This window comes from Hemitrygon akajei, chromosome 14 (genome assembly GCF_048418815.1).
Source record: "Hemitrygon akajei chromosome 14, sHemAka1.3, whole genome shotgun sequence".
Lineage (NCBI taxonomy): Eukaryota > Metazoa > Chordata > Chondrichthyes > Myliobatiformes > Dasyatidae > Hemitrygon > Hemitrygon akajei.
Window position 1 is genome coordinate 88,197,283 of NC_133137.1, and position 27,367 is coordinate 88,224,649.

Genomic DNA, 27,367 nt, shown 5'->3' on the forward strand with positions numbered 1-27,367 from the left:
AGGTGGTGGATAGGAGCTACAGGGAGGTAGTCATTCCTAAGGAGTGAGTCTTAATTGAGCCACCTGGGTGACTAGGAGAGGGAAAGGACTAGGCAGCCGGTGCAGAGTACCCCTGTGGCCAATTCCCTTAATAATTCCGCTTTGGATACCATTGGTGGGGACGATCTACCAGGGAGAAGATGCAGTGAGCAGGTCTCTGGCATTCAGAGAAGGGAGAAGAGGAATGCAGTAGTGATAGGGATTTGATAGCTAGTGGGGCAGATTCTGTGAACGTGATAGATATTCAGATGGTGTTTTGCCTCCCAGGTGCCCGAGTCAGGGATATCGTGGATTAGGGTCCACAGGAGGGTCAATATCCAGAACTCATGGTACAATTTGGAACCAGCGATGCAGCGACGAAGGAGATTATGAGGAGAGAATATAGGAAGTTAAATAGAAACCGGAAAAGCGGGACCTCCAGTGTAGTAATCTCTGGATCGTTGCCTGTCTCATGTGCCAGTGAGCTTAAGAATGGAATGATTTGGCAGATTAATGCATGGCTGAGGAATTGGTGCAGGGGGCAGAGTTCAAGATTCCTGGGTTATTGGAATCTCCTCTGGGAAAGGTCAGTATAGCTCTGTGAGTAAAAACTTAAATCAAATCCTCAAGATGAGGTGACATCGGATTAGAAGGTGTAGAATTCTTGTGGGTAGAGTTAAGAAACTGCAGGTGTAAAAATACCCTGCTGGGAGTTGTATACAGGCCTCAAAATAGTAACCAGGATGTGGAGAACAAATTACAACTGGAGGTAGAAAGGGCAATGTTACGAAAAGTCATGGTGGATGAAAAAGCTCCAAAACCTGGGCCTCTGAACCTCGCTCTGCAACTGGATCCTCGAGGATGCATGCTTAGCCCTCTGCTCTATTCTCTCTACATCCATGACTGTGTGGCTAGGCACAGCTCAAAAGGCATCTTCAAATTTCCTGACGGCGCTGTTGTGGACAGAATTTTAGATCATTACAAAAAGGTGTACGGGAGTGAGATCAGCTGGTTGAGTGATGTCACAGCAACCACCTTGGCACTCAACCAAATGATTGTGGCCTTTGGAAAGGGTAAGGTGAGGGAAGCACACAGCGGTCCTCATCGAGGGGTCAGAAGTGAAAAGGGTGAGCAATTGCAAGTTTCTAGGTATCATCATCTCGGAGGATCGATTGTGGGCCCAACATATCGGTGCAGTTACAAAGGAGGCACAACAGTGGCTATATTCATTAGGAGTTGGTGAAGATTTGGTATGTCAGCAAAAACACTTGCGAGTTTCTACAGATGTACCGGAGAGAGCATTCTTCTGGCTACATCACCGTCTGGTGTCTTGTGGGGAGGTGGTGGTGGGGTAGTGCTACAGCACAGGACTGAAAGAAGCTGCAGAAAGTTGTGAACTCGGTCAGCTCCATCATGGGCACTAGCCTCCATAGCATCCAGGACATCTTCAAGGAGCAATGCCTCAAAAGGGCGGCATCCATCATTAAGGACCCCCATCACCCAGAGCATGCCCTTGTCTCAATCCTACCATCAGGAAAGGAGGTACAGGATACTGAAAGCCCACACTCAGTGGTTCAGGAAGAGCTATTTCTGAATGGACATTGAACGCATGAACACCTCCTCACTACTTTATTTGCACTGCTTACTTAATTTAACTAATATATAGTTGCAAGAAAAAGTTTGTGAACCCTTTGCGATTACCTGTTTTTCTGCTTTAATTACTCATGAAATGTGGTCTGATCTTCACCTAGGTCACAATAATAGACACACACAACCTGACAAAACTAATAACGCACAAACAGTTGTACTTCTCAGCAATACTGAGTACAACATTTAAACAATCACAGTCTAGGTTCAAAAAAGTATGTGAACCTCTGGGGTATTGCTTTCTACAAAAGCTATTTGGAGTCAGGTGTTCCAATCAATGGGATGAGATTGAAGGTGTGGGTTGCCCTATAAAAAAGACACACAAAGTTAGGTTACTGACGGAGCCTACTCTTCTCAAGAAAGATCAGTTTATGTGCATCATACCTCGATCAAAACAACATTCAGAGGACTTTAGAAGAATTGTGGAGATGCATGAAGCTGGAAAAGGCGACAAAAGCATTTCTAAAGATCTGGGTGTTCCCCTGTCCACAACAAGAGAAACTGTCTGCAAATAGAGAAAATTCAATACTGTTGCTGCTGTCCTTAAGATTGGGCGTCCTGCAACGTTCACACCAAGAGCGCAATGTGCAATTCTGAAGGAGGTGAAAAAGAACCCAAGGGTAACAGCAAAAGACCTGCGGAAACTTCTCAAACTTGCTAAAGTCTCTGTTCATGTGTCCACTATAAGAAAAACACTGAACAGGAACGGTGTTCATGGAAGGACACCACTGCTCTCCAAAAAAAAAACAAAGTTTGCGAAAGACCATCTAGATTTTCCACACTTCTGGAACAATGTTCTGTGGACAGATGAGACAAAAGTTGAACTGTTTGGCAGAAATGCACATTGATATGTTTGGAAGAAAAGGACACTGTACACCAACACCAAAAGCTCAACCCAACTGTGAAGTGAGATAGAAGGAGAATGATGGTTTGGGGGCTGTTTCGCTGCCTCAGGACCTAGACACTTGGAGTCATTGAGTGAACAATGAATTCAAAATGTATCAAGACATTTTACAGGAGAATGTCAGGGTAGTGGTCCATCAACTAAAGCTTAATAGAAGTTGGATGATGCAACAAGACAATGACCCAAAACTCAAGAGTAAATTAACAACAGAATGGTTTAAGAAGAAGAATGTTTTTGTTTTGGAATGGCCAAGTCAGTGTCCAGACATTAACCCAATTGAGATGTTGTGGCGTGACCTGAAGAATGCTGTTCATGCAAGGTATCTCGGAAATATTGATGAACTGAAACAGTTTAGTATGGAGGAATGGTCTAAAGTTCCTCCTTGCAGTTGTGCAACTCTGATCAGCAGCTACAGGAAACGTTTGGTGGGGGTTATTGCTGCTAAAGGAGGTTCTACCAGTTATTAAATACAAGGGTTTATATACATTTTTCTAGCCTACACTGTGAATGATTAAGCAACGTTCAATAAAGACAAGCAAAGTACAACTGTTTATGTGTTATTTGTTTAGGCAGATTGTGTTCATCTATTATTGTGACTTAGATGAAGATCAACCCACATTTTATGAGTAATTAATGCAGAAAACCAGGTAATTGCAAAAGCAACAAATTTCACAACATATGCCAGTGATATTAAACCAGATTCTGATTCCAACATTCCCCCTCAAATAAATAATGTTTTCCTTCATTCCACGTTGCCAAGCTAACATCGGAACCCATCCTGAGTGAGTATATTGGTGAATCATTATCAGGGCAGCATGGTAGTGGAATGGTTAGCTTAATCCTTTTATCGTGTTGTCGACCCAGGTTCAAATTCCCACCACTGTCCTTAAGGAGTTTGTGTGTTCTCCCTGTGACCGCATGGGTTTCCTCCCACTGTCCAAAGACGTGTGGGTTAGTAGGTTAATTGGTCACATGTTTAAATGGGTAGCTTGAACATTGCAGAAATGTCTATTTGGCATTTTATAACCTTATAATATTCCAATATGTTCTCTTTTGACAGAATTGTCATGTGGTGCTGAAAGTTATGATGGAAGATCAAACATCACTGATTTCATCTATTTTAACATACTAGAGTTCAGTGGATTATTGGGAAGTATTGTGGGAGCTAAGAAAATAGTTTATACAAGTAATTTATTTAAAATGTCTTAAAATAAAATGACATTCCCACAAAATCAAACATTAAAATTCTTGCATTAATTGTATCAAACAAACATGAGAAAGGGAAATTAAATTGCTGCTAATTAGAATTGGTAATTTGGTTTTGCTGTATTAGTTTATTGTACAATGCATTATTGCTTAATTCCTTAATATTATAACAGATTGCATACCAATGGTGTTCATGAAACTATTGTATGCAGTACTTCATTATTATTTTAAATTATTCCCTTCTTGTCCTAAGGCATTAATTCATAATGGTGTATGGTTCCTCAGACACCATCAGTCTTCAATTAGCTCATTAATTTGGCCATCACATGTGACCCTAGATAGCGAATGTCAGTCGTCTATTTGACTTTGGGGGAAAGGCAAATGATGGCTGAGTTTTACTTTGATCTACCGGAGGTGTGTTCAGTTTCCAGCAGAAATCTCCAGAAAGAATCTGGTGAATCATTACAGATTCAGACATGGATGGTATTTTGCTGCAGCAATTCTGTGCAGAGATATAAAATTACTATAAATCGCAAGATAAATAAATAAATAAATAATGTGAAATGGGAAAGGAATGGCAAGGTAGTGTTCATGGACTGTTCAGGAATCAGGTGGCAGGGGGAAGAATGTTGTTCCTGATTCATTAGGTGTGGATAGTTGAACATCTGTACCTCCTCCCTCGTGGTTGTAAGGAGAAGAGGTCACGTCCCAGGTGGTGAGGGTCCTTAGTGATTGATGCCGCGTTCCTAAAGGCACCACCTCAGTGGTAGGGAGGGATGGAGCTGGCTAAGTTTACAACCCTCTGCAGCCTCGTGTGCGTTAGATCCTCTATACTAGGTGTGATGCAAATACTTCCCATTGTACATCAGTAGATTATAAGAGTCTTTGGTGATATATCAAATCTCCTCAAACTCCTAACAAAACAGAGCCACTGGCATGCCTTCTTCATGATTCCTTTGAAGTGTTGGGTCTTGGATCGATCCTCTGAGTTGCTGATGCCCAGGAACCTGAAGCTGCTCACCCTTCAACGAGGGCGGGTGTCTGTTCTTCTGACTTCCCCTTCTTAAAGTCCACAGTCTATTCCGCGGGCTTGCTGACATTGAGCGTGAGGTTGTTGTTACGAAGCTCTTAAACCAATCATCTATCTCAGTCCTGTACGCCTTCTCACAGCCGTCGGTGATTCTATAACAAACTTTGTCCAATGTATTGAATTTACAGCACAGACTGAAGTGACTCAGCCTCTCAGCCTCTTGCCAGCATTTTCCTAGAATAACTATTTATTCCCCTATCCGCTGCAATTGTTTTGCCTTTGAATTATTTAATCCATTTTAAAATTTCATTTCTTTTAGAGATGCAGCGTGGCAACAGGTCCTTCTAGCCCAATGAGGCCTTACCCCCCAATTACACCTATATGACCTGTTAACCTACTAACATGTATGCCCTTGGAATGTGGGAGGAAACCAGAGCACCTGGAGGAAACCCACACGGTACAAACTCCTTGTGGATAGCAATGGGAATTGAACCTGGGTCACTGGCACTTTAATAGTGTTATAATAAGCACTTTGCTACTGTGCCATCAATTTATTTCATTCCACCCCTCTCGGTGGGTGGCATTTTCCTCATTGTCACTACTTCCTCTCCTATTGCCCTTGATTCTTCTTCCTGTCACCTTGAGTTTGTGCCCTGGCTTCTCTGCCCTTCTCCAGATTCTCCATGGCATTGAACACTTGTGTCAATCAGTAACAGGTTTTGAAAACGTAAAATGGATACCTGAAGTGAAACAAAGATTGCTGGAAGCATCCAGCAGGGCTTCAGGGAACCAGATATCAGATTGCTGACACTGGTATAATTTGTATGGCGTTCGCAGGGTCTCCCTGTGACCCATGTTACAACACTTTCCTCCCACAAACATATGCAGGTTGTTTTAATTGGCTGCTTTAAGTTGTCCCTGGTGTGTAGGCGGCTGGAAAAATCTAAGGTGGGTGGGGGGAGGGAGAGTTAGAGAGCCATAGAGTTACACAGCACCAGGACAGGCCCTTCACCCCAGCTCATCCGTGCTGACCGAGGCACCTTCCTGCATTTGGATTGACCTTATCACTCTCAACGTGCTTATCCAGGAACCAGTCCACATACAGTTGTTGCAGCTGTAGCTATCTTACCACTCGTGGAGAATGTGAGAATATAGAAATGGGTGGTTAATGGCCAGTATGAATTCGGGGGGGGGGGGGGGGGTGGGTATTCTTTGAGCAGACAGCGTTAGCGTGTCAGGTCATTCTCGTTGGGTGTTCATCAGAACAAGGGTACATCACAGTAGCTATCGATAAACAACAGTGTAGAGGTCACTGTGTAAGGAGTCACTGTAGAGGTCACTGTGACCCTGAGTGTAAGGTCAGGGTTCAGTTCCTGCAACTGCCTGTAAGAAGTTTGTACACATTCCCATGGGTTTCAACCGGATGGTCTGATTTCCTCCCAGATACCAAAGCCGTCCAGGTTGGAGTTAGTAAGTTGTGGGCATGCTGTGTTGTTGCTGGATTCATGGCGACACTTGTAGGCACTCCCAGCGCATCCTCAACACAAACAACACACTTCAAATAAAGGTCATCTTTAAATCTTTGGCCTAGTGTCTGGCCGCCCAGGCCTTTAATCCACAAACTTGAGTTCACATCCCACTGTAACAATTCAATTGCAGTGTTGCAGACCATGATTAACATAGTTTTTGATAGAGTTATACAGCACAGAAATAAACCCTTCAATCCAAATTGTCCATACTGATCAGGGTGAGATAGTCCCATTAGGCCCATAAGCCCTCTAATCCTTTCCTATCCATGGTTTTATTTTTATAAAAAGAAGCATCTCTAAGTATATCAGGAGCAAGAGGGGAACAGGGAGAGAGTAGGTCTCCTTAAAGGGGTAATCCGAATAGGTGAAGTCCTAAATGACTACAATCATCTGTGTACACTACGGAGAAGAATATTCAAGATGGAGAGTTCAGGGAAGGGTACTCAGATGATCTGGTCAGTATTATGAAGGAGGAGATGTTGTATATCATGGGACACAATAGAATCAAGGAGAAGATAGCTTGGGCCCTGATTTGTTGTATCTTCATTATCCATGGCAAAGTACCATAAGACATGGGAGCAGAATTAGGCCATTCAGCCCATCAGGTTTGCTCTACATTTCCATCATGGCTGATTTATTTTTCCTCTCAACCCCATTCTCCTGCCTTCTCCCTGTAAGTGCTGATGCCCTTACTAATCCAGAGCCTATCAACTTCCCTTTAAATACACCGAATGACTTGGCTTCCACTGCCATCTGTTGCAATGGAGTCCATAGATTCACCACCCTCTGGCTAAAGAAGTTCCTCTCGCCCTTACAATCCTGGAAGGATAACTAATCTTGTTCCTTTATTTAAGAAAGGCAGCAAGGATAAGCCAGGTAACTACAGGCCAGTGAGCCTTGTGTCAGTGCTAGGGAAATTATCAGAGAGCATCCTAGGGACAGGATTTTTGTATGTTTGAAAGGGCGGGGGGGGGGGGGTGTGATAGTATGGTTTTGTGGGAGGGAAATCCTGCCTCACTAATTTGTCTGAATTGCTTTGAGGAGCTAACAAATTATATAAATAATGACAGTGCAGTATGTGTTGTCCATATGGACTTCATTAAAGCATTGGACTAGATAGGTAGGATAGCTTAGTCCAGAATGTGAAGGCACATGGGATCCGAGGCAAACTGGATCCAAATTTGGCCCAGAAATAAGAGGCAGAGGCTGGTGTTGAAAAGATGCTTTCCTAATTGGAAGTCTCTGATCAGAGGTGTACTGTGATAAACACTGTGGAGATCCTTCCTGTTTGTGTTAAATATATTAACAACAAGGTGGCGAGCACAGGTAGATAATGTGGTGAAGAAGTATATGGATGGGGTAAAAACAAAGGGCATAGATTTAAGATGTGATTAAATTGTTTTAAAGGCATCATCTTTTTCATGCAGAGAATAGCTGATTCTTGGGATTTGCTGTCAAAAGATTTGGTGGAATCAGATACAATTGCTCTCATTAAGAAGCATTTGGACAAACGCTTGATAAGGCATAGAAGGATACAGTACCAATGTAGGCAAATAGGATTGGTGTAGATGGGAGAAGATGTTGACGTGGACAGGGAGGGTTGAAATGTTTGTTTCTGTACAACTCACTGAAAAGAAAACACAATGTGATAGAATTCTACTCCATTTTTAATAACTTGAGGCAGGGAAGGAGAGTTCATTTACCACATGGGTGTGTGTATTTTACTGCTGGTAATTTTAGATGGCCAGATTTTGAAAGGATAAATACAGTCTTAAAAGAAGTAAGTATATAATTTAGGTTTGAAGAAACCTCAGCCATATAATTTTGAAAATGTTATTTCTATTATAGTGCAGTAATTAATCAATTTGGTGTTTTGCGTCCATGTAGGAAATTAGGCAGAATGAAGAGGATAAACTCGTTCTGGAGAGTAATCCCCTGGAATGGTCAGTGACTGACGTTGTTAGATTCATAAAGTCCACCGATTGTGCACCTCTGGCTAAAATATTTCAGGAGCAGGTAATTCTACAGAATGATTCCTTTAAAATTCAAAAGCTCACTGGTACTTTATTCAGTCTTGCTCGCGTTAACTAAGCTACCTTCCACAATCAAAACAGAGAGGAAAATATCTGTAGTGTCAGTAATGGCTTATTTTGTTAAAAAAGCTCAAAAATCAAGATATTTCTTCCATGATTTGCTTGTCATTTGTAAGGTGTACAAGATGTGTCTATATTTTCCCTTTTTTTGCTGCAGTTTGACCCCGATTTCCATGGTAACATGCTTAGCTGGGAGAATCTGATCTGCCCCTCTCTCCGTCCCCAGAGGAAAGAGGCAACCTGATCTAATCTTTGGTGTACGATAGACAATCTGTCTTTTAGTTCTGACTGTTACTGAATGCACCAAACAAAAGATGTGATTCAGTGTGCTGAGCTTTATCGTCTATCATGCTTAGGAGAGGATATTTGGCTTGTAAAATGTGCCCAGGCAGCCAATGTTGTGTTTTTGTTTATAATTGTACTTGAAGTATGAGATTGGAGAACCTAGATTGTGAACTAAGTGCCAAAATCAATGAACAGAGATCATTTAAACGTAATCCATTTCGAGATATTTGTGTGCTAATGAGGGGAAAGTTATGGTGCAATTTAATGTGATTAAAAAGTATTTAATTATAAGCAAGATTACTGATGGATTACACAAAAGTGTCTAGCTGCTTCATTCACACCATGACCAGTGACTGGACTAGGGTATAGAATTCGGACCTGCTCCCACAGGTTGCGCTGGTTTATTGTGGCGCTGTTTTCACTCAAATCTGCAAAACAGCAAGGTTTTTGAGCACAAATGCATTTTACTGTCCATGATCCCTTCCACTGGTTGAAAATGTAATATATTGGAAGCAGCCACTCATAAGACATAGGAGCAGATTTAGGCCATTTGGCCCATTGAGTCTGCTCCACCACTCCACTGAGGCTAATAAATCAGCCATGATGGAATGATGAAGCAGATTTGTTGGGCCGAGCACCCTATTTCTGTTCCTGTGTCTTGTGGTCTTATTATGCTTCTCAACCCCATTCTCCAGCCTTCTCCCTGTAACCTTTGACGCCCTCAGTATTCAAGAACCTATCAATTAACTGCTTTGAATATGCCCAATCACTTGGCCTTCACAGGCAGTTTCAACTACAGTTTCTAGAGCTTCTCTGTCCCACCACAGTGCAGCTTCTGTACTGAGCCGTGACACACCAGGTTAGGATGCTGTCTGCTACACATCCGTAGAAGGCCGTGAGTATTGATGTGCATCGTCCAGCTCCCTTCAGCCCTTTATTGTATTCTTAAATAAGGAATATTTTATGAAGCAACTTTTTCCCTTTAGAGCACTGAATGTTTTTATGATTCTGCAAATAAGCTGTGGAAAAATGCGGAAGGGGAATGATTCAATTTTGGGCTCTTTCTGTTGGTCTGTCAATTATACCGAGCTTCTTCCTCTGTTTACATGGTGTACATATGAAAACACACAGTCACAGGTCACTGATGCACAGTTTAATACATGCTCTGGGTATGTGGCAAGATGTGCATTTTTAAAAAATTAGCATAGAAATAGTATTTACTCCACTGGAAGAAATGCTGAAAAGGCAATGATTTAAATCACCACAGAATGCTTTGACTAGTCTTCAAATTTGCAGTGGAAATTATGCAGTGATAAGCTGCACATATTCATTACACTGGGTAACATGAGTCATTCTAACGATGCAAAGAACATTTTTTTTCTCCTTGATAATTAAGATATTAAAATCAGTGGTTAATTATGTCTCATCATAGATTCATTTGAATGTTTATATAAACTTCCTTGAATTAATTTCACCATGAAAATAGTTTTTTTAAACAGATTTTCTCACCAATTCCACACTCTTCTCAATTAATTTTCACATTTTATATAGAATCTGCCACAATTCCTTAGTGTAACATCAGCTGTGTTATTAGAAACCGATATTCATTGTGAGGCAGTTTCAGAAGGGCAGCTTTAAGATTAAAATCTTGCTCGAACATGTAACTTATTACAGACATATGGAGGTATAATTGTTATGCTGGTCTTTCTGTGCAATTCTGAAGAAAATTATGATTTTGTTTCCTATCTTTATTTACAGACATGACGTTGTCATGGTTAAGGTTAAAACCGTAGTTAGTTAGTTGAGCCCATTGCCCCTACTGGGGCATAGGTTGCCAACAGCAGTGCACTTGAGTCTTCTGCTCTGGGCCAGTAGAAGGTTAAACAGATCAGTGGCTACCACAGTTTTCCAGCTTTTCACCACAACGCTTCGTGCACCTTCTAGGCGAAGAATTTCCCTCTCCCTAAGTCCCAAAAGGATTTTTGGTGTTTCTGTAGCCCTGGGCTTTTTACAGGATGGGATTGCTAGTCCCATGACCAACCTTGCTCATTTTGCAGCCGGGCTTGGAAGCATCTGTGGCGTATTTAAGGTTGAACTCATAGCTGTGTGTATTTCCACAGTGAAGATTTGTTTCTCAGTCTCTCCTACAACTGTCCGATTTCCAAATGCAGTTCTCTCATCGGAATTGGAGATTCAAGCCCACATGTAGTCACACTCCAATGGGCATTTTCTTATTTAATTCACACATGCTCTCAACAAGAAGCATCTATTTGGTATTCAGTCCTGTATATGAGTGAATTTAGATCTATTATAGTATTCATTTGTCATTGTAGTCTCAAATTTTGTTTTATTTGTACCTTAAGTTTCAGTTGGGAATATTTTTATTTTGAGTCAAGATGGACTAATTGCTGTATAGTCACTGTGGGATAACAAGTGGGTTTCTTCAGGGAGATTTGCTATGTGATAATCTTGTGGAGATTTTGAGATTCTTTTGTGAAATCTTTCATTGGAGAATGTAATCTAAAGTGGGCACCGGTGGAAAAAGTACTTGATTAAAAATGAGAATTAGAAGGGAGTATGAGCAGGTATAACAAGAATGTTTTGGTAGCAGCGCGATCACTCGAGTTGAGTCTGATGTTCTCCTAAGCGGGTAGTTCCTTTTGGGTCGTCAGGTGGCTGTAGAGGCTGATTTGGGATCCATGTAACCGTGATGTTAGTGTGGATTCCCTTAAAGGAGAACGCTTGTGTGTGACTCTGTTTAACATAGCAAGACTGATGCACGGGCATCCACCACGTGGTCCTTGACAGATCAGGGTCAAGGTCAAGTGGCATGGAATGCAAGACAAGTGGGGATCCTTCACGGCTGCAGCTTTCCCCTGCCTCACTGCTCCTGTGATGTGTCATCATTTTCTGCTAATTCCACCATTGAGGTCTTGGTTGGAATGCTCCTTGTCTGGAAGCTCACCTTCGACCTTACCACCATGGGTGACCCTACCGCAAGCTAAGCTCCAGATGGCATTGCTCTTGGGATCTCAGGAACTCAACAAGCCTCTCCATCATGACCAGGTCGATCTTTGAGAGTATCTGTGGAATGCTGTGCCACAGACTGCGGTGGAGGCCAAGTCCGTGCGTATATTTAAGGCGGAAGTTGCTCGTTTCCTGGAATGGTCAAAGTGTCAAAGGAGATGGCAAGAAGGCAGGTATATGAGGTTGAGTGGGGTCCAGGATTAGCCATGATGGAGTGGCGGAGCAGAATGGCCTAATTCTGCTCCTATATCTTATGGTCTTAGCGAGTACTATAGAGCAAGTGGATGACGGCTGTTGTGGGGGGTACATCATAAAAAAAAAGACATCAGACTGCTGATGTTGCATCTGCAAGTTGTTTGGTTGGTTTGAGCCCTCAGCTCCCAAGTGAAGCATAGGCCATCAGTGACCTCCCACCTCCATCATCGATGGTATGTTTGGAGTTCATGGATATTTCTGCAATCCATTGCATCCACTGTACAGGGGATCAGCCCATACAGCTTCACCAGAGCCCAGTAGGCCAGCCTTAGCCTTTTCCACCCCTCAAGATGGGGACGTAGGGTTGGGCCTTGAGAGGCACCTCCAAGCTGTGTCATGGGTATATTACTATGCAAGATCTTTTATCAATAAGGATAAAAAGTTTCCGGTGTTGTTAGTAACAAGCTAAGTTAGGTTTATGTAGTACTTGTTCATGACCAAGAACATTTCCAAAGTGCTTCACTGCTTTGTTTTACAAACACACAGTGTGGTGGTGATGGAAGTATGGAGCCGTTTTTGTACAACAAGCTCCCACCATGGAGAGTCTGGTACTGGCCCGCTAATCTGCTTTTTGACAAGTAACAATTGCCCAGAATGTGCCTGTGCCTCGTCGTAAGGTGTCCAGAGATCGTGTACCTGCGAGGACAGGAGGACTCTCAGCACAATAAGCACGAGATTCTGCAGATGCTGCAAATCCTCAGCAACACACACAAAGCCTGGAGGAACTCAGCAGGACAGGCAGCATCCCTGGAGAAGAATAAGCACGTCGAGACCCTTCATCAGGACTAGAAAGGGTGAGAGGAAGTGGAGGAGTACAGGCTGGCTAGTGATTGTTGAGACCAGGTGAGTGGGTGGGGCAGGGCGATGAAGTTGGAGGTGAGATGGAAAAGAGATAAAGGAGTAAAGAAGGGGGGATCTAACAGGAGATGTCAGTGGACCATGGGATAGAAGGAAGGAGGAGGGACACCATTGGGAGGTGATGGACAGGTGAAGAGAAGGGGTTAGAAGGTAACCAGAACAGGCAAGTGGGTAAAGAGAGAAGGGAGGGGAGAGAAATCGTGTTCATGCCATCAGGTTGATGGCTCGCAGGTGAATTGTTGCCAGGAAGGACTATTTGGGGCCCAGAACAGTGGTGAGGGAGGAGGTGCAGCAGTAGGTATGGCACTTGTCACAGACTCTGTGAGCTTTCCCTCAGTATTAGACTCTTACTTATTATCTTCCTCAACCCCATTCTCCTGCCTTCTCCCCGTAACCTTTGACGCCCTTACTAATCAAGAACCTTTCAACCTCCACCGTAAATATACTCAATGACTTGGTCTCCACAGCCGTCTGTAGCAGTAAATTTTAAAGATTCAGCACCCTCTGGCTAAAGGAACCCCCCCCCCCCCCAATCTATGTTCTAAAGGCACGGCCAAATATTCTAAAGCTGTGCCCTCTAGTGCTAGACCTCCTCTATCATAGGAAGCATTCTCTCTAGGTAAGCTCTATCTAAGCATTTCAATGTTTGATAGGTTTCAATGAGTTCCCCCTCCCTCCCCCCCATTTTTCTAAATTCCAGTGATTACATGCCCACAGCCATTAAATACCCCTCATATGTGAATAGGGGATGTTAGGATCCAGTTCAGTGTACATAAATATGAAAATGATACTGTTTGATAATCTGTGTTTCAAAAAGAGGTCAATTTAAACTTAAGCGAGTGGATATCAGTTGCGTGAAAGTTTTATTTATTATTTGGAGATGCAGCCTAGTAACAGGCCCTTCCAGCCCAACGAGCCCGCGTTGCCTGATCGTGTCTATCTGACCAATTAACCTACTAACCTGTACTACTTTGGAATGTGAAAAGAAGTTGGAGCACGGAGAGAAAACCCGCACAGTCACAGGGAGAATATACACACCGTTACAGACAGTGGCGGGAATTGAACCCAGGAAGCCAGTGGTGCAAAAGCCTTAGGCTAACTGCTTTGCTACTGTGTTACTCCAACTTCCTTCAAAAAATGAAATTCTAAGGAATGAGCAGTTTGAGGTGCATAGTCAGTGGAAGGGGAAAGATGATTTTGAACTTTTGAAACCTTAGTTTTTGACCTGGAGGCAAGTTTTGTGCTGTGTTATAAACTGAGGTGACTAGAAAGCTTGCTGCTTAAATCTTGAAGGATTTAACTACATGGCTCTCTTCTGTGCTGTCCCCACCCACAGGCTAATTGATTGACAAGCTGTAAAGCCACACAGCTCTGCAACAATTTTGCTCTAATCTAATATCGAAATGAATATTTTATTATCACCTGTACAAAGGCTGATTACACTCATCAGATAATCTAAATATTTAAAACTAATTGGCAAAATAATGTGGGGATTTTGGTTGGGCTGGGCAATATTAATGTTGCATATTAGTTCAATTGGTTGGAAGATTTAGATTTAATTACCATCCTTACTTTATTTATGCTCAACCCGCCTCCTTATTCTGGCTTCTTCCGGTCCTGATGAAGTGTCTCGGCCCAAATCGCCAACTGTTCATTCGTCTCCATAGATGCTGCCTGACCTGCTGAGTTCCTCCCACATTTTGTGTGCGTTGCTCTGGATTTCTGGCATCTTCGGAATCTCATGTGTTTATTATCTGTTTGCCAAACCTTTGCAAGTTCAAAATTGGTTGAGGCAAAATTTAAAAAAACATGATGAAGCCACGCTCAGGTTGGAGGAGCAAGACCTTATACTCCCTCTGTGTAGCCTCCAACTTAATGGCATGAACATTGATTTCTGGAATTTCTGATAATTGCCCGCCCCCCCCTCACCATTCTCCATTAACTGTTTCCCTCTCTCACCTTACCTGCTTATCTGCCCATGATCTCCTGGTGCTTCACCCCTTTTTCAATGGTCTTCTGTCCTCTCCTATTAGATTTCCCCTTCTCCAGCCCTTTATCTCTTTCACCAATCAACTTGCCAGCTCTTTACTTCACCCCTTCCCCTCTCCCTATCACCCGACACCTTGCACTTCCTCCTTCCTACACCCTCCCCCCCAACTTCTTATTCTGACTCCCCCCTCAGGGTCTCAGCCTGAAATGTGGAGTGTTGACTCTGCCTGGCCTGCTGAGTTCCTGCAGCATTTTGTATGTGTCGCTCTGGATCTCCACCATCTGGTGGAAATCTGCAGGTTTTCTGGTGTATCTCAGTAAACAGGACAGAAAACTCCTATTCATCCTCCAATTTAAAGCATTGAAAATGGACACTATCCACTTTGTATAGGTAAAACTTGTTAAATGTGGGTGGTGTGTGAATAGATTCTTTACCAACTGTCCTCGGAGATCTTGCAAAATATGCAGCTTTATCAAACTTGAAAACACTAATTAGTGGAAGCTTAATAACCCTGAGGCTGGAGTCTAATAATTCTCTAGTAGACCACGTTCTATAGGGAAAACTGACACAGAAGGGAACCGCACATGCTTTATAAATTACCCTTATTGTTTTATTTGAATGCCGCAGTCAATTATATTATTTGGAATGACCTAATAAAAATTAAATTAATACTTCTAATGGTCATTAAGAGGCGAGCTTAACAATGCTTGATAGTAGTGAACAATATTACCTCACAGATCAGATCAATGTTTAAAGAGCTTCTGGTGTCACAGATTCGTTGATTGTGGCTCATTTTATTTGAATAACATTGGTGGAAGTCTGAATAAATTTGCATTTAACTGCAAACCCATCTTTAAGTTTGGTTTGTCACCATTGGGACATATTATCAGGGACCCAGCAAGATTTGCCTGTAACTTGCACTCAGCGGCCACTTTATTAGGTACCTCCTATACCCAGTAAAGTGGCCACTGAGTGTGTGTTCATGCTCTTCCACTGCTGTAGCCCGTCCACTTCAAGGTTCTAGGTGTTGTGTGTTCAGAGACGCTCTTCTGCACGCTGTTGTTGTATTGCATGTTGATTGAGTTACTGCCGCCTTCCTGTCAGCTTGAACCAGTCTGGCCATTGTTTGACTTCTCTCATTGTATGTAATTAGTTTTGCTACAATAATGGGACATTGGAAAAAATGTTGAATTTCCCCATGGGGATGAATAAAGTATCTATCTATCTATCTATCTATCTATTAACAAGGCACACAGAACTGCCACTCACTGGATTTTATTTTTTCTTTTGGCTTTCGCACCTTTTTCTGTAAACTCTGGAGATTGTTGTGCATGAAAACCCCCAGATAGCAGTTTCTGAGATACGCAAACCACCCCATCCGGCACCAGCAGTAATTCCACGGTCAAATCACTTAGATCACATTTCTTCGCCATTCTCGTGTAACAACAACGGAATCTCTTGACCACAGCTGTGCGTGTTTTATGCATTGGGTTGCTGCCACATGACTGGCTGATTAGATATTTGTATAAACCCAATAAAGTGGGCACTAAGTGCAAGTGATGTTCCCTGCAGTCCAAAGATCTCATTACCTCACTATGTAGTACTCTGCTGTTGACGAAAAGCAAATTCTCCCAGAGGTTGTAAAATTAAAAAAAAACTAATGCCAACAAATTAAAATTGCACCTTGCCTTGATTTTTCACAAAATTATCCACAAAGAATTATTTGTTCCGCAGAACACAAACATAACAAATCACTGCTCCAATAATAAAGCTGTATAATCCAATTGCTGTACATTTTAAAAATCTAATATAACTAAGAGCATTTACGTTTAAGCCAGCACTGCAGTAGTGGTGACCAAAACAGATGCAGTAAAGTCTAAGCAGCAAATTTGCAAACCTTTGCTCACCCCCCCGTGGCTCACCGAGTGCTGATAATTCCCTGGCAAACCGCTCAAGGTTTCTTTTTGGGGAGTGGGAGGAGGAGTTGCCAAGATAACAGCTGCTGTAGACAATGAAGGGGATGAGTGACAGGATGCCAAACAGGGTTAACTCAGCCTTGACAATGGTCCATACGATCTGGACGGAGATACAAGGAAAGGAATTTGCAGCTTCACCAAAAGCATTGAGGTAAGCCTGCGGCTTACTTTAATCTACGGATGCACAGACATAATAGCCATTGCAGAGGATAATTTTTTGAATAAAGCATTAAGTTATGAATAAATGTAGAACATTCTTCTCAAATGTCAGTATTCCAAAGGGAATTTGAACTGGAATACATTTTATCCATTTTTTTTCTCTTTGTGGAAAATGATATAAATGAATAATTAAAATGAAGTGTTTTAAAAGCAAATGAAGGCCATCAAATAGTTTTCTTTTCATCCAAGAACATAACTTGCCATTTAGTTCAAATCACGTCAAAAGGGAAAAAGCTTTGCAAAAGGGGGGAGAAAAGCAGTTGATGGAAGACCAAAAAACAGTCAGAAATTACTGAAAACCATCAGAAATTCTGCAGCATCTTTGAGGGGGAAGAAAACAAGATACCAATTACCTTTCATCGGAGCACTCACCAACCTGAAGTACAAACATGGTTTATCTTTCCACAGATGCTGCCTAACCTAGTGAGTGTTTGAAATGTTTTTAATCTTGAAACCTTTGCATAGTGGGAAATTCGTTCTGAAGACATATTCACACCACTCTCCTAATGAAGGGTCTCGGCCCGAAACGTTGACTATTTACTCTTTTCCATTGATGCTGCCTGGCCAGCTGAGTTCCTCTAGCATTTTGTGTGTGTTGCATATATTCCCGGTTTTGGTTTTCATGAGCATTTTGATACATTCAAGATTAAATAAAACATACACATTCCTTAACACAGACAGTGTAACCACTGATGATGTATTTAAAGGATATTCCAAATGCAAAAGAAAAATTGTGTCAGCATTTGACATCTGTTTTTATTTTGAATGCGCTAAAGAGCCAAGCTTCTCCAAAAGTCCTAGTCACTCAGCTCCACTATCTCCCCAGAGACTTGCGCGGTGATACAATTAGGTAGGGAAGCGGAAGCGAGTTCATTGGAGACTCAGGAGACTGCAGATGCTGGAAATCTGGAGCAACATACAATGTGCTAGAGGATCTCAGCAGGTCACGCAGCGTCTGTGGAGGGAAGTGAATTAATATGAGCAATTGGGAAAAGCAGAACTTTTAAGGGAAAACACTCTGCAGACATGCTCTTCAGTTGCATGAGAATTAAGATCTCAGTTTCTTGATTAAAAAATGTATTATGCATTTACTGCAGACTCGTTCATCCGCCTGCCTTTGACGGGTAATTGGTCACCAGAATAGAGACTTCACACTTACCTAATGAGTTTCTATATTTGTCTGCCTTGGATTCTGATGCAAACCAAATTCTTAGAGATATTGCATCTCCAATGGGACATCAGTTATGTCCACATAACCACAACAGAATTGTCCTGTGGACCTTTTGGGAACTCATTTTCAATTAAGTAGTCATTCATTTCTTCCTGAGTACTCCCAAGATGTGACTTGGCAAACCCATGGAGATCCTTTAAAGATAAAAGAGTAGCTTTGTTTTTTTTTTTCTCCCCTACATGCACATCAAAACATACAGTGAAATACGGAGTTTCACGTCAACAACCAACACAGTGCAAGGATGTAGCAGCCATGCACCCGCCACCAGCATTGCATGTGCACTAATTACTAACCCTAACAGTACGTCTTTGGAATGTGGGAGGAAACTGGAGCACCAGGAGGAAATCCACATGGTCACAAGGAGAACGTACAAACTCTGTTACAGCTAGCAGCAGGAACTCAACCCTGATCACTGTCGTCGTAAAGTGTCACACAGACTGCTGTGCTGCCCCTCCGCGCGGTCTGGGACTTGATTCATTTGCGGTTATTTTGGCTTTGCATCCGCATGAAATCAGAGGCAACTTACACATCTATGATGCCTTTAACAGAGTAAAAATCCCTAGTTACTCCACAGGAGTATTTTGATACTGAGCTACCCAGGAGCATGTTAAGACAAAGTATCAAATGCTTGGCCAAATAGGTTTTAATAGAGGAATCTCCTGTGAAATGATTGAGTTGAGCCCAAGGAATGGTGTAGATTCCATAGCAAAGGTTTCGGCCCTTACTCATCCAGCTTGTATTTGTAGCCGTCCCTTTTGGCTCAGCTTCCTGATGCAATGCCGACTGCTATACTGTCCTCTAGTAGCATACAAAATAGAGTGGACGGTAGTGGAGCAGTTCTTTATGCTTTACTGTGCTAGCTGTAAGATCAGGGTTCAATTTTTGCCACTGCCAGTAAGGAATTTGTACGTTCACCCTGGGACCGTGTGAGGTTTCCTCTGGAGCTCTAGCTTCCTCCCACTTTCCAAAGATGTACAGGTTAGGGTTAATGGGTTGTGGGCCTGGAAGCATAGCAACACTTGTGGGCTGCCCCCAGCACATCCTTTTTGCAGAAAGCATGCATTTTGCTATATGTTTTGATGTACATGTGATCAATAAAGCTACCGTAGATTCCGGATTTTAAGCCGCTACTTTTTTCCCACATTTTGAACAGCTTTGAACTTTGCGGCCTTTAATACGGAGCGGCTAATACATGATTTTTTTCATGCCGCCTCGTAAACATTTTGCCTCATAACAGTAGACCAATAAAATTGATGAGTAGTTCACAGAGGTCCAATGAAATTGTACGATAAATCAAGCGCACTTTCACAATTAAATTATTGTAAATCAGTCATTTGTACTCACCCTCATCAACATGGAAAACACTCGAAGCATTGTGCTGCCTTATGGCAGTTATTTAGTTTATAATATTTTCGCTTAGTAATTCATTTTCTAGTTAAAGTTAGAAGAGTTTTAACTATATTTGTTTTCTGTACTACATCGCGGGATGCTATGACGTCACACCCGGTTTCGCGGTGTCTTGTGGGAAAAATGCCGTTTGCGACAAAACGGGACGGCGGAGCGAAAACGCTGCTTTTAAGTTAAAGGCGATCAATAACTTTTCCTGGTAGGCTGCAGTATATATATTTTTTACCAGTCGTTAGGAGATATTGGAATGTTGTTCAGTAAAGAAGTATACGCAACGTATATTTAAAAGTAGCTGCGTTACGGGCACGGTTCGAAAAAAAGCATTTGCAATATGTATTTGTTTTTGTTACCATATGGATTTAATTAAAAGTTAAAAAATCCTCACGTGTAATATCTTTCTGTGTAAATATCTCATATTACAACGTGGGACACCTGCGGCCGAAAATCCGGTGCGGCCTAAAATCCGGTGCGGCCTTTACAATTAAAAAATTGATTTTATTTCTAAAATTAGAGCCAGCGGCTTTTAATCAGGTGCGCTCTGTAGTCCGGAATCTACGGTAATCTTTATGCTGGAGGAGCACAGCAAATCGGGCAGCATTTGTAGAGTGAAGTAAACAGTCAACGTTTTGGGCCTAGGTCCTTCATCAGATTTCCATCATCTGCAGTATCTCTTTTATGTTTTTTTTTACAAGAATTATACACTCAGTGGCCACTTTATTGGGTACACCGGCTTGTTTATGCAAATGTCTAGCCAGCCAGTTCTGCGGGTGAAAACGCATGGTGAATGAGAGAGGTCAGAGGAGAATGGCCAGACTGACTCAAGCTGAGAGGAAGGCGACAATAACACAAATAACCGCCCGTTACAACAGTGGGGTGCAGAGGAGCATCTCTGAAAGTACAATGCATCAAATCTTGGAGCGGATGAGTTACAGCAGCAGAGGAATAGAAACATAGAAAACCTACAGCACAATACAGGCCCTTTGGCCCACAATGCTGTGCTGAACATGTGCTTACTTTAGAAATTACCTAGAGTTACCCATAGCCCTCTATTTTTCTAAGCTCCATGTACCTATCCAAGAGTCTCTTAAAAGACCCTTGTGTATCAGCCTCCGCCACTTTGGCCAGCAGACCATTCCACGCACTCAACATTCTCTGCAAAAAAAAAAGCTTAACCCTGACATCTCCTCTGTACCTACTTCCAGGCACCTTAAAACCATGCCCTCTCTTGCTAGCCATTTCAGCCCTGGGAAAAAGCCTCTGACTATCCACACGATCAATGCCTCTCATCATCTTGTACACCTATGTGGCCACAAAGTGTAGTTCTCTTGAAACTATCTATTGAATAGCCCTGTGTTTCAGCAGAAAAAAATAACAATGGGCAGAAATGGAACCAATAACTATGCAGTTTTCCTTTTTAAAAAAAATAAATTGAAGCCAGTATCAATCAAATTGGAATTAAAGTTACAGGACTCCATTCTGGAGATTTTTTTGGAGGAATTGTACAACCCACTGATGACATAGTTGACTCTGTTTGAATGGTCATGTAGCCTGTTTGGCTCCACTGATCTCCTGGTCATTTTTGCAGCTTTCTTGCTGTTTATCCGCAGTCAGTAGTGAAGATCAGACCTCCCTGTGGTATACGGACATAATGGAAGTTTTGTTAACCTCACTTCCAACAAAGATGATGAAAAGCAAACGCTGATAGTTCCTCTCACAGCCGGCACTGGAGTACCATCATTCTCATACCTCGATCAGCTGGAGGGTTGGCTATTAGCAATATGAAGGGCCAAATAACCTGCACCTCCAATTTCTACATTTCAATGTTGGAAGTATTTTTCTTTGGTTATTTGAAGTTTCACAATCATAATGGTTCATTTATGTAACTCACTGGACTCTGGAGTGCAGTGAAAATCAAAGGCAATTAGGGATTTTATTTGCCAAAGCTCTACTAAGGCACCACTGTATGTTCCCATTTCCCTCAAAGAGATATCCATTATCTGTCCCAGAATTTTGGAAATTGTGTACTTTCTGATCACTTTCTGATACGTGCATGAATGGGGGGAAGAACGAGGCTTGTTTTGCGTCAAAGCTTACAGGGAGAAAGCAGGAGAACTGAGTTGAGAGGGATAATACATTGGTCATGGTGGAATGGCAGAGCAGACTTGTTGGGCTGAATGGCCTAAATCTGCTCCTATATTTTATGGTTTTATGGTTGTATCTTTTTTTTAATATAGTGTGTACAAAAGTCTCTGCTGTTAAATCGTGCTGATACCATTCAGAAATCAGTAAATAACTGGAATATTTACTTTTGTCTACCCGCAGGATATTGACGGTCAGGCACTGCTACTCCTAACACTGCCAACAGTCCAGGAATGTATGGAGCTTAAATTGGGTCCTGCTATAAAACTATGTCATCACATTGAACGAGTGAAGTTTGCTTTCTATGCACAGTATGCTGATATGTCATGAGTCCCTCTATTTTGTCCAGATTGGCTCTAAAAAGAATGCTGGACCAGAAGGTTCTGATTGAACACAGCAAGACAGATTACCACCTGATACACAGCCAGCCGGAGAAATACTGTGAAGTAGATTTCATGAATGTTTTTTTTAAATTTGCTGCTCGACTAAATTTGATCAATATGAAGTAATGTAACTGTAAAAGGGCCTCTTTTACTTAAAGATGGATATTACAAGATATTTAAATCAGATCCATCACTAATGGGCACATGACGACAACTCATTCTAATGTGAACTACTTCCGAGATTTCCCTGGAAGTCGGAAGGTATCCATGGACTTGGATTTCGATGATAACAGCAGCCATGTTGACGAGGATTCGTAACTTGACAGGCTGAGCCTTGCTGAGACTTAAGGTTTTATTTAAATCCCTGATATTTTAGTATGATAGCAAGGGCACAGATTGGACTGAACAGAGGAGGAACAAACCGGACCTAGAAGCACTGGGCACACAACTGACAATGGTCCATCAATCTGCCCTGTTTGTCAATTGAACAATATTTCTGTACAATCCTTCTGGCTATTTAGATTTGGAGGTGATATGCAATTTGACAGTTGGTCCTGATTATAATGAGCTTGAGTCACAAGATGCTTTAGCTCCATTGCGACCAGTGTAGAATTTAGGCCGGAAGGCAGTTTTGTTACATTTTCTTCAAATTTGTTGTATAAACCTATGATCAGTAGCAACCAAAAAGTTAATCCAGTGTAAGACAAATGAGAACGCAGTTACCTATAGTTAACTAGAGCAGGTAATTGCAACCCAGAGCTGTATAAGGTATATCTCTGCAGTAATACTCATACAATTGATGTCTGAACAGTTTGCTGACACTGGTACAATATAAGTTGGTTTCTACATCATGATTTTACAAAAGGAAAAATATAATTACCTTGATAAGTTCCTAGTGTTTAAGCTCGAGTACTGGTAATTTTAAAGAACATTACTTTTTTTTAGGGCGTTAGCATGGGATTGTTTACAAATGACATGCCACAATTTTATATGTATTTGGGGGCCAATTTAACAAGATGTTTTGACCTTCAATGTGGAGAAAACAAGGTTGGCCATGTTGTAGAGAATAAGATGAATTGCCTCAATTGGATGAATATGTACTTGCAGGAGGAATCAGCGAGCATTAGGTATAGCAGTAATTTTATAATCTTTCTCTTTGAGAGATCCCTTGTTAATGTATTTTTTTGTGGGAACTCAAAGCAGCGTATTGGAAGTATTGCTCTATGCCTGCGTGAGTCATTTCTTTATTATCATTTATCATTATGCATTTCAGTCAGCAAAACAATAAAGCAGAGAAATCAAATGCCAAACTTATTGTTTCAAAATCTCTTTACAAAGTAGAACCGCAGTTTGAAACCCAGGTTATACAAAAATCCCTTTGAGTGTCTAGATTTTAATAATCTCAGGCAGATAAAAGTAAAATAATCATTTGCAGTTATCTGGTTCCTTATAACATTGTCATATTTTAACAGTGCTTCACACAATGCTTAGCTGTTTTGGAGCACAGTGACTTTGTAAATGACTGAAACATTTTTACTGTGTAGATTAATTCATACTTTAGTATTAGAATTAAAATGTAATATATTTTATGTATCAAATGTTCAGAGATTAAATGTATTCTTCAAATAAGACACCCATGTTAATCACATAATTTCCATGGTTTTTCATGCAAAAAAAGTTTATTTTTAAGAAAAATAATTCTGTAATGACAGTGATTGTGTATATCACACCTTTGTAATTCCACAAGGAGTTAGGAATAGCAAGGCTTCACATTCCTGCGCCACAGGACTTTTAATGTTGTGTGTAACTGTGGTGTTTTTCCTTTGTCACCTGACAATCCTTGTATCAGACACAGATTGTGAAGGGCTCAGGTCTGTTTCTTAACTCATTCTGTTCCCCTAAGCATTAAATAGCAGTCAAACTTGTTCGATATCTCAGATCACCCAACCACTGGTGTGTACCATTCAATTTGTACACACAGGATATTTGTATGCATTCAGAGAATGCGTTTGGTGTTTCTGCCTAGAATCAATATGGTATGTATGCTTACTGGTTCATTTTAAAGCCAGCAACTAACAAAGTTGATCCAAAGGTATTAAATGACAGGTGGCCTCGTGTGTCAGTAAGCCACATGTTTTTACCATAAATTAAAGTTTTTCTAGTCTAGCAATGGGCAAAAACAGACCTATAAGTAAAATGTCCTATAACTTAAAGATAATTAGGAACAAAATAAACACGCCAAATCAACATCCTAAATATTTCCATTCTTTCTCCTGGTGCTAGATTGCTATTTCTGGAGTAACACCATGTTGCATGTACATCCTTTGTATGAATTCTTCTGGAGTGCAAGTTTGATATTTAATTCTTAGTTCTAAAATCCGTAAATGGAAGTGTGAGTTAAAAACTGAACAAATTGCTCATTTGTCGTCGACATTATTCATAACCTTCTGTACGATGTTGTACGAGTGACACATATGCTTATCGAACACAAATCATGGTGATATAAAAATGCAGTGCAATGATTTCAACTGAGGTAATTTCAGTATGTGCAATCCTGTCCTACATTATATAAAAAATACATATCTTGCATAAAGCTGTTAATTCAGCTTTCTAGTTGCCATTGGTGAAGCCTCTAATGATGTCAATACTCTGCACTAAATAAACATCTCGGTACACCATTTGGACGCGAGATTCTGCAGATGCAGCAAATCCAGATTAATGCACACAAAATGCTGGAGGAGCTCAGCAGGTCAGGAGGCATCTACGAAAAGGAATAGAGAGTTTGGGAAAAGACCTTCCATTAGGACTGGAAAGGAGGGGCAAAAAGCCAGAATAAGAAGAGTGGGAGAAGTGAGTAAGGAGTGCAAGCTACAAGATGATAGATAAAGCTGTGGGTAGGGGAGAGGCAAAGTGAGAAACTGGGAGGTGGTAGGTGGAAAAGGTAAAGGGCCGAAGAAGTAGTCTGATAGGAGAGGAGAATGAACCATGGGAGAAAGGAGAGGAGGAGGGGCACCACAGGGAGGTGAATTCTGGCTTCTTCCCCATTTCTTTCTAGTCCTGCCAAAGGGTCTGGAACATCGACTCTTTATTCCTTTCCATAGATGCTGCCTGACCTGTTGTATACCATATGGACAAGAATGTGGCCTTGGGAAAGCTGATGCATATGCTGATGAATTGTCTAAACATAGAAGGAAGGACACTTATAAAATTAAGAATATCTTAAAAAGTAAGGATTACGAACATGATTTTTAAAGCTACCATTATCTAAAAGAAAATAACAAAGGAAAAGTGAGGGGAGTAATCTTTGTTAAAATATTCAGCCTTGAATTTTAGCATTGAAACCAACTTTAATAATTTCCCTACCCACCAAATAGCATATTCAATGTTTTGGAAATCTGACTTTAGAATTTACATTTCTTTGGAAGAATTAAAAATATATCAACTAGACACAGTTTTGTTTGTCTGTACAGAGCTGTGAAGAACAGGGGAAAATAGTATATTTTAAAGGAATTGGACTCTATTTCAGAGCAATGTGGAAATGTGTTGCAATATATACTGTACCATTTTGCTCTTAAACCAGGAATCCATTGAATATAGCAAGAACATGTACTAGGTTGTAGCTGAAGACATTTTGTTAACTAATCTATGAGAGTTGGTAAATAGCTGCAGAAAGTACTTTGAGAAGCTGTGTGTCTACTGAATGTTATATTGACATTGGTAGGGCTGATCGGTGTTTTACTGTAAAAGCAAGAGATTCAGGAGATGCTGGAAATCCAGGAGACGAGCACAAAATGCTGGAGGAACTCGGCAGATCAGGCAGCATATATGGAGAGGAATCAACGGTCAATGTTTTGGGATGTGTCTAATGACTTTGACCCTTCATCAGTCTGAGACCAAAACACTGACTGTTTATTCATCTCCATAGATGCTGCCCAACCTGCTGAGTTCCTCCAGCGTTTTGTGTTTGTTTCTGTTTTTTTTTTAATTTTAATGCATTAATACATAACACAATTTTTGAAAAGTGGACCTTTTTTTCTTAACCCAAGTACGATTTGCAAACTCGATCTGTACTATAATAAATGGCAGCATTGTTTGTATTAATGGGAGCAAGATTAAAGCTAAACTAATTTCACTCATTATTATAGTTTTCTGTTATATTAAACTTATGATTTCATTCAGTCTGGTAACATTCTGAAACAAAATCAGATCAAACACCCATTAGATAACATCAGCAGATAAGTAACAAGGTTTAAAATGGACACCACTATGCAAAAAAAAAGTGCGGGAAAATGAAATAAATGGTAATCGTTTAGAGATCTGGTAGAATTCTGCTTCAGAAAACACATCAAATGCAAAATAAAAGATCAGTGTTTGTAGCTGAAATAACAAGAATGATTGGGCAGGTAGTAAAATGCACATCGAATCTGCTACTGTCTAATTTGTGCCCGACCAAAGTTGAATTTCAACCCCTAGGTATGATGAAGGGTTTTGATGTACAAGTTACTGCAAAGCAGTTATTGCTTTTACTTTGTTAATCTTCTGTATAAATTTACAGTTTGTATATGTGCTCAAAAAATTGCACATCCCATTTTAATGTGTATATGATGAATGATGGTTATAATTTTTAAACGTAAAGCATATATCAAAGTGGTTTTTATTCCAGAACAGTGGAAAATGTACAGATGACAAATGAAACTGTGCATTGTAATAGTTTCTTGCATGTTGTTCTTAATGGACCTATATTAAATGCTGTTGCTGCTTTATTTCTGAAGGAAGATTCCTTGCGTTATTATTTGTCTATCCAGCCTGTTCACATTTTGTATATATTTTGAAGGTTTAAATATAGTATTTCTATGTCACCGCCTTTGTCAGTTAAAGTGCTTATGATTTCTGAAGCTCTGTTTATCTTATAAAAATTCAATAGCTGCTGGAATCTAATAAATGTACGATCCAGTAAAAGAGAAGCTATTTTGGTGAGAGTGCATTTAGTCAGAAATAATTTCAGTAAAAATATTTCAAAAGCCTGTCAAAGGACACTGATATGTCTTGGGGGAAAAATATTTAAGCTTACGTATAGACTGAATGGATGCTATGTTTAAATAAAACACCAAAGATTTACTGCAAAGGCTGAACAGGCCCACTTGATATTTCTCGATTTCTTAGCAGGCTT

At 41.0% G+C, this 27,367-nt stretch overlaps 1 protein-coding gene across 2 annotated transcripts in view; it reads left to right on the forward strand.

Annotated features, from left to right (window-relative positions):
- Window positions 1-26,968, forward strand: part of sfmbt2 (Scm like with four mbt domains 2) — a 236,072-nt gene extending 209,104 nt beyond the window's left edge. For both annotated transcript variants that reach the window (XM_073066530.1, XM_073066529.1), the window contains 2 exons: window positions 8,222-8,350; window positions 21,998-26,968. In XM_073066530.1, the coding sequence (XP_072922631.1) occupies window positions 8,222-8,350; window positions 21,998-22,144 (276 nt within the window). In that variant the 3' untranslated portion in view covers window positions 22,145-26,968. The remainder of the gene's footprint in view (window positions 1-8,221; window positions 8,351-21,997) is intronic.
- The last annotated feature ends 399 nt before the right edge of the window (window positions 26,969-27,367 follow it).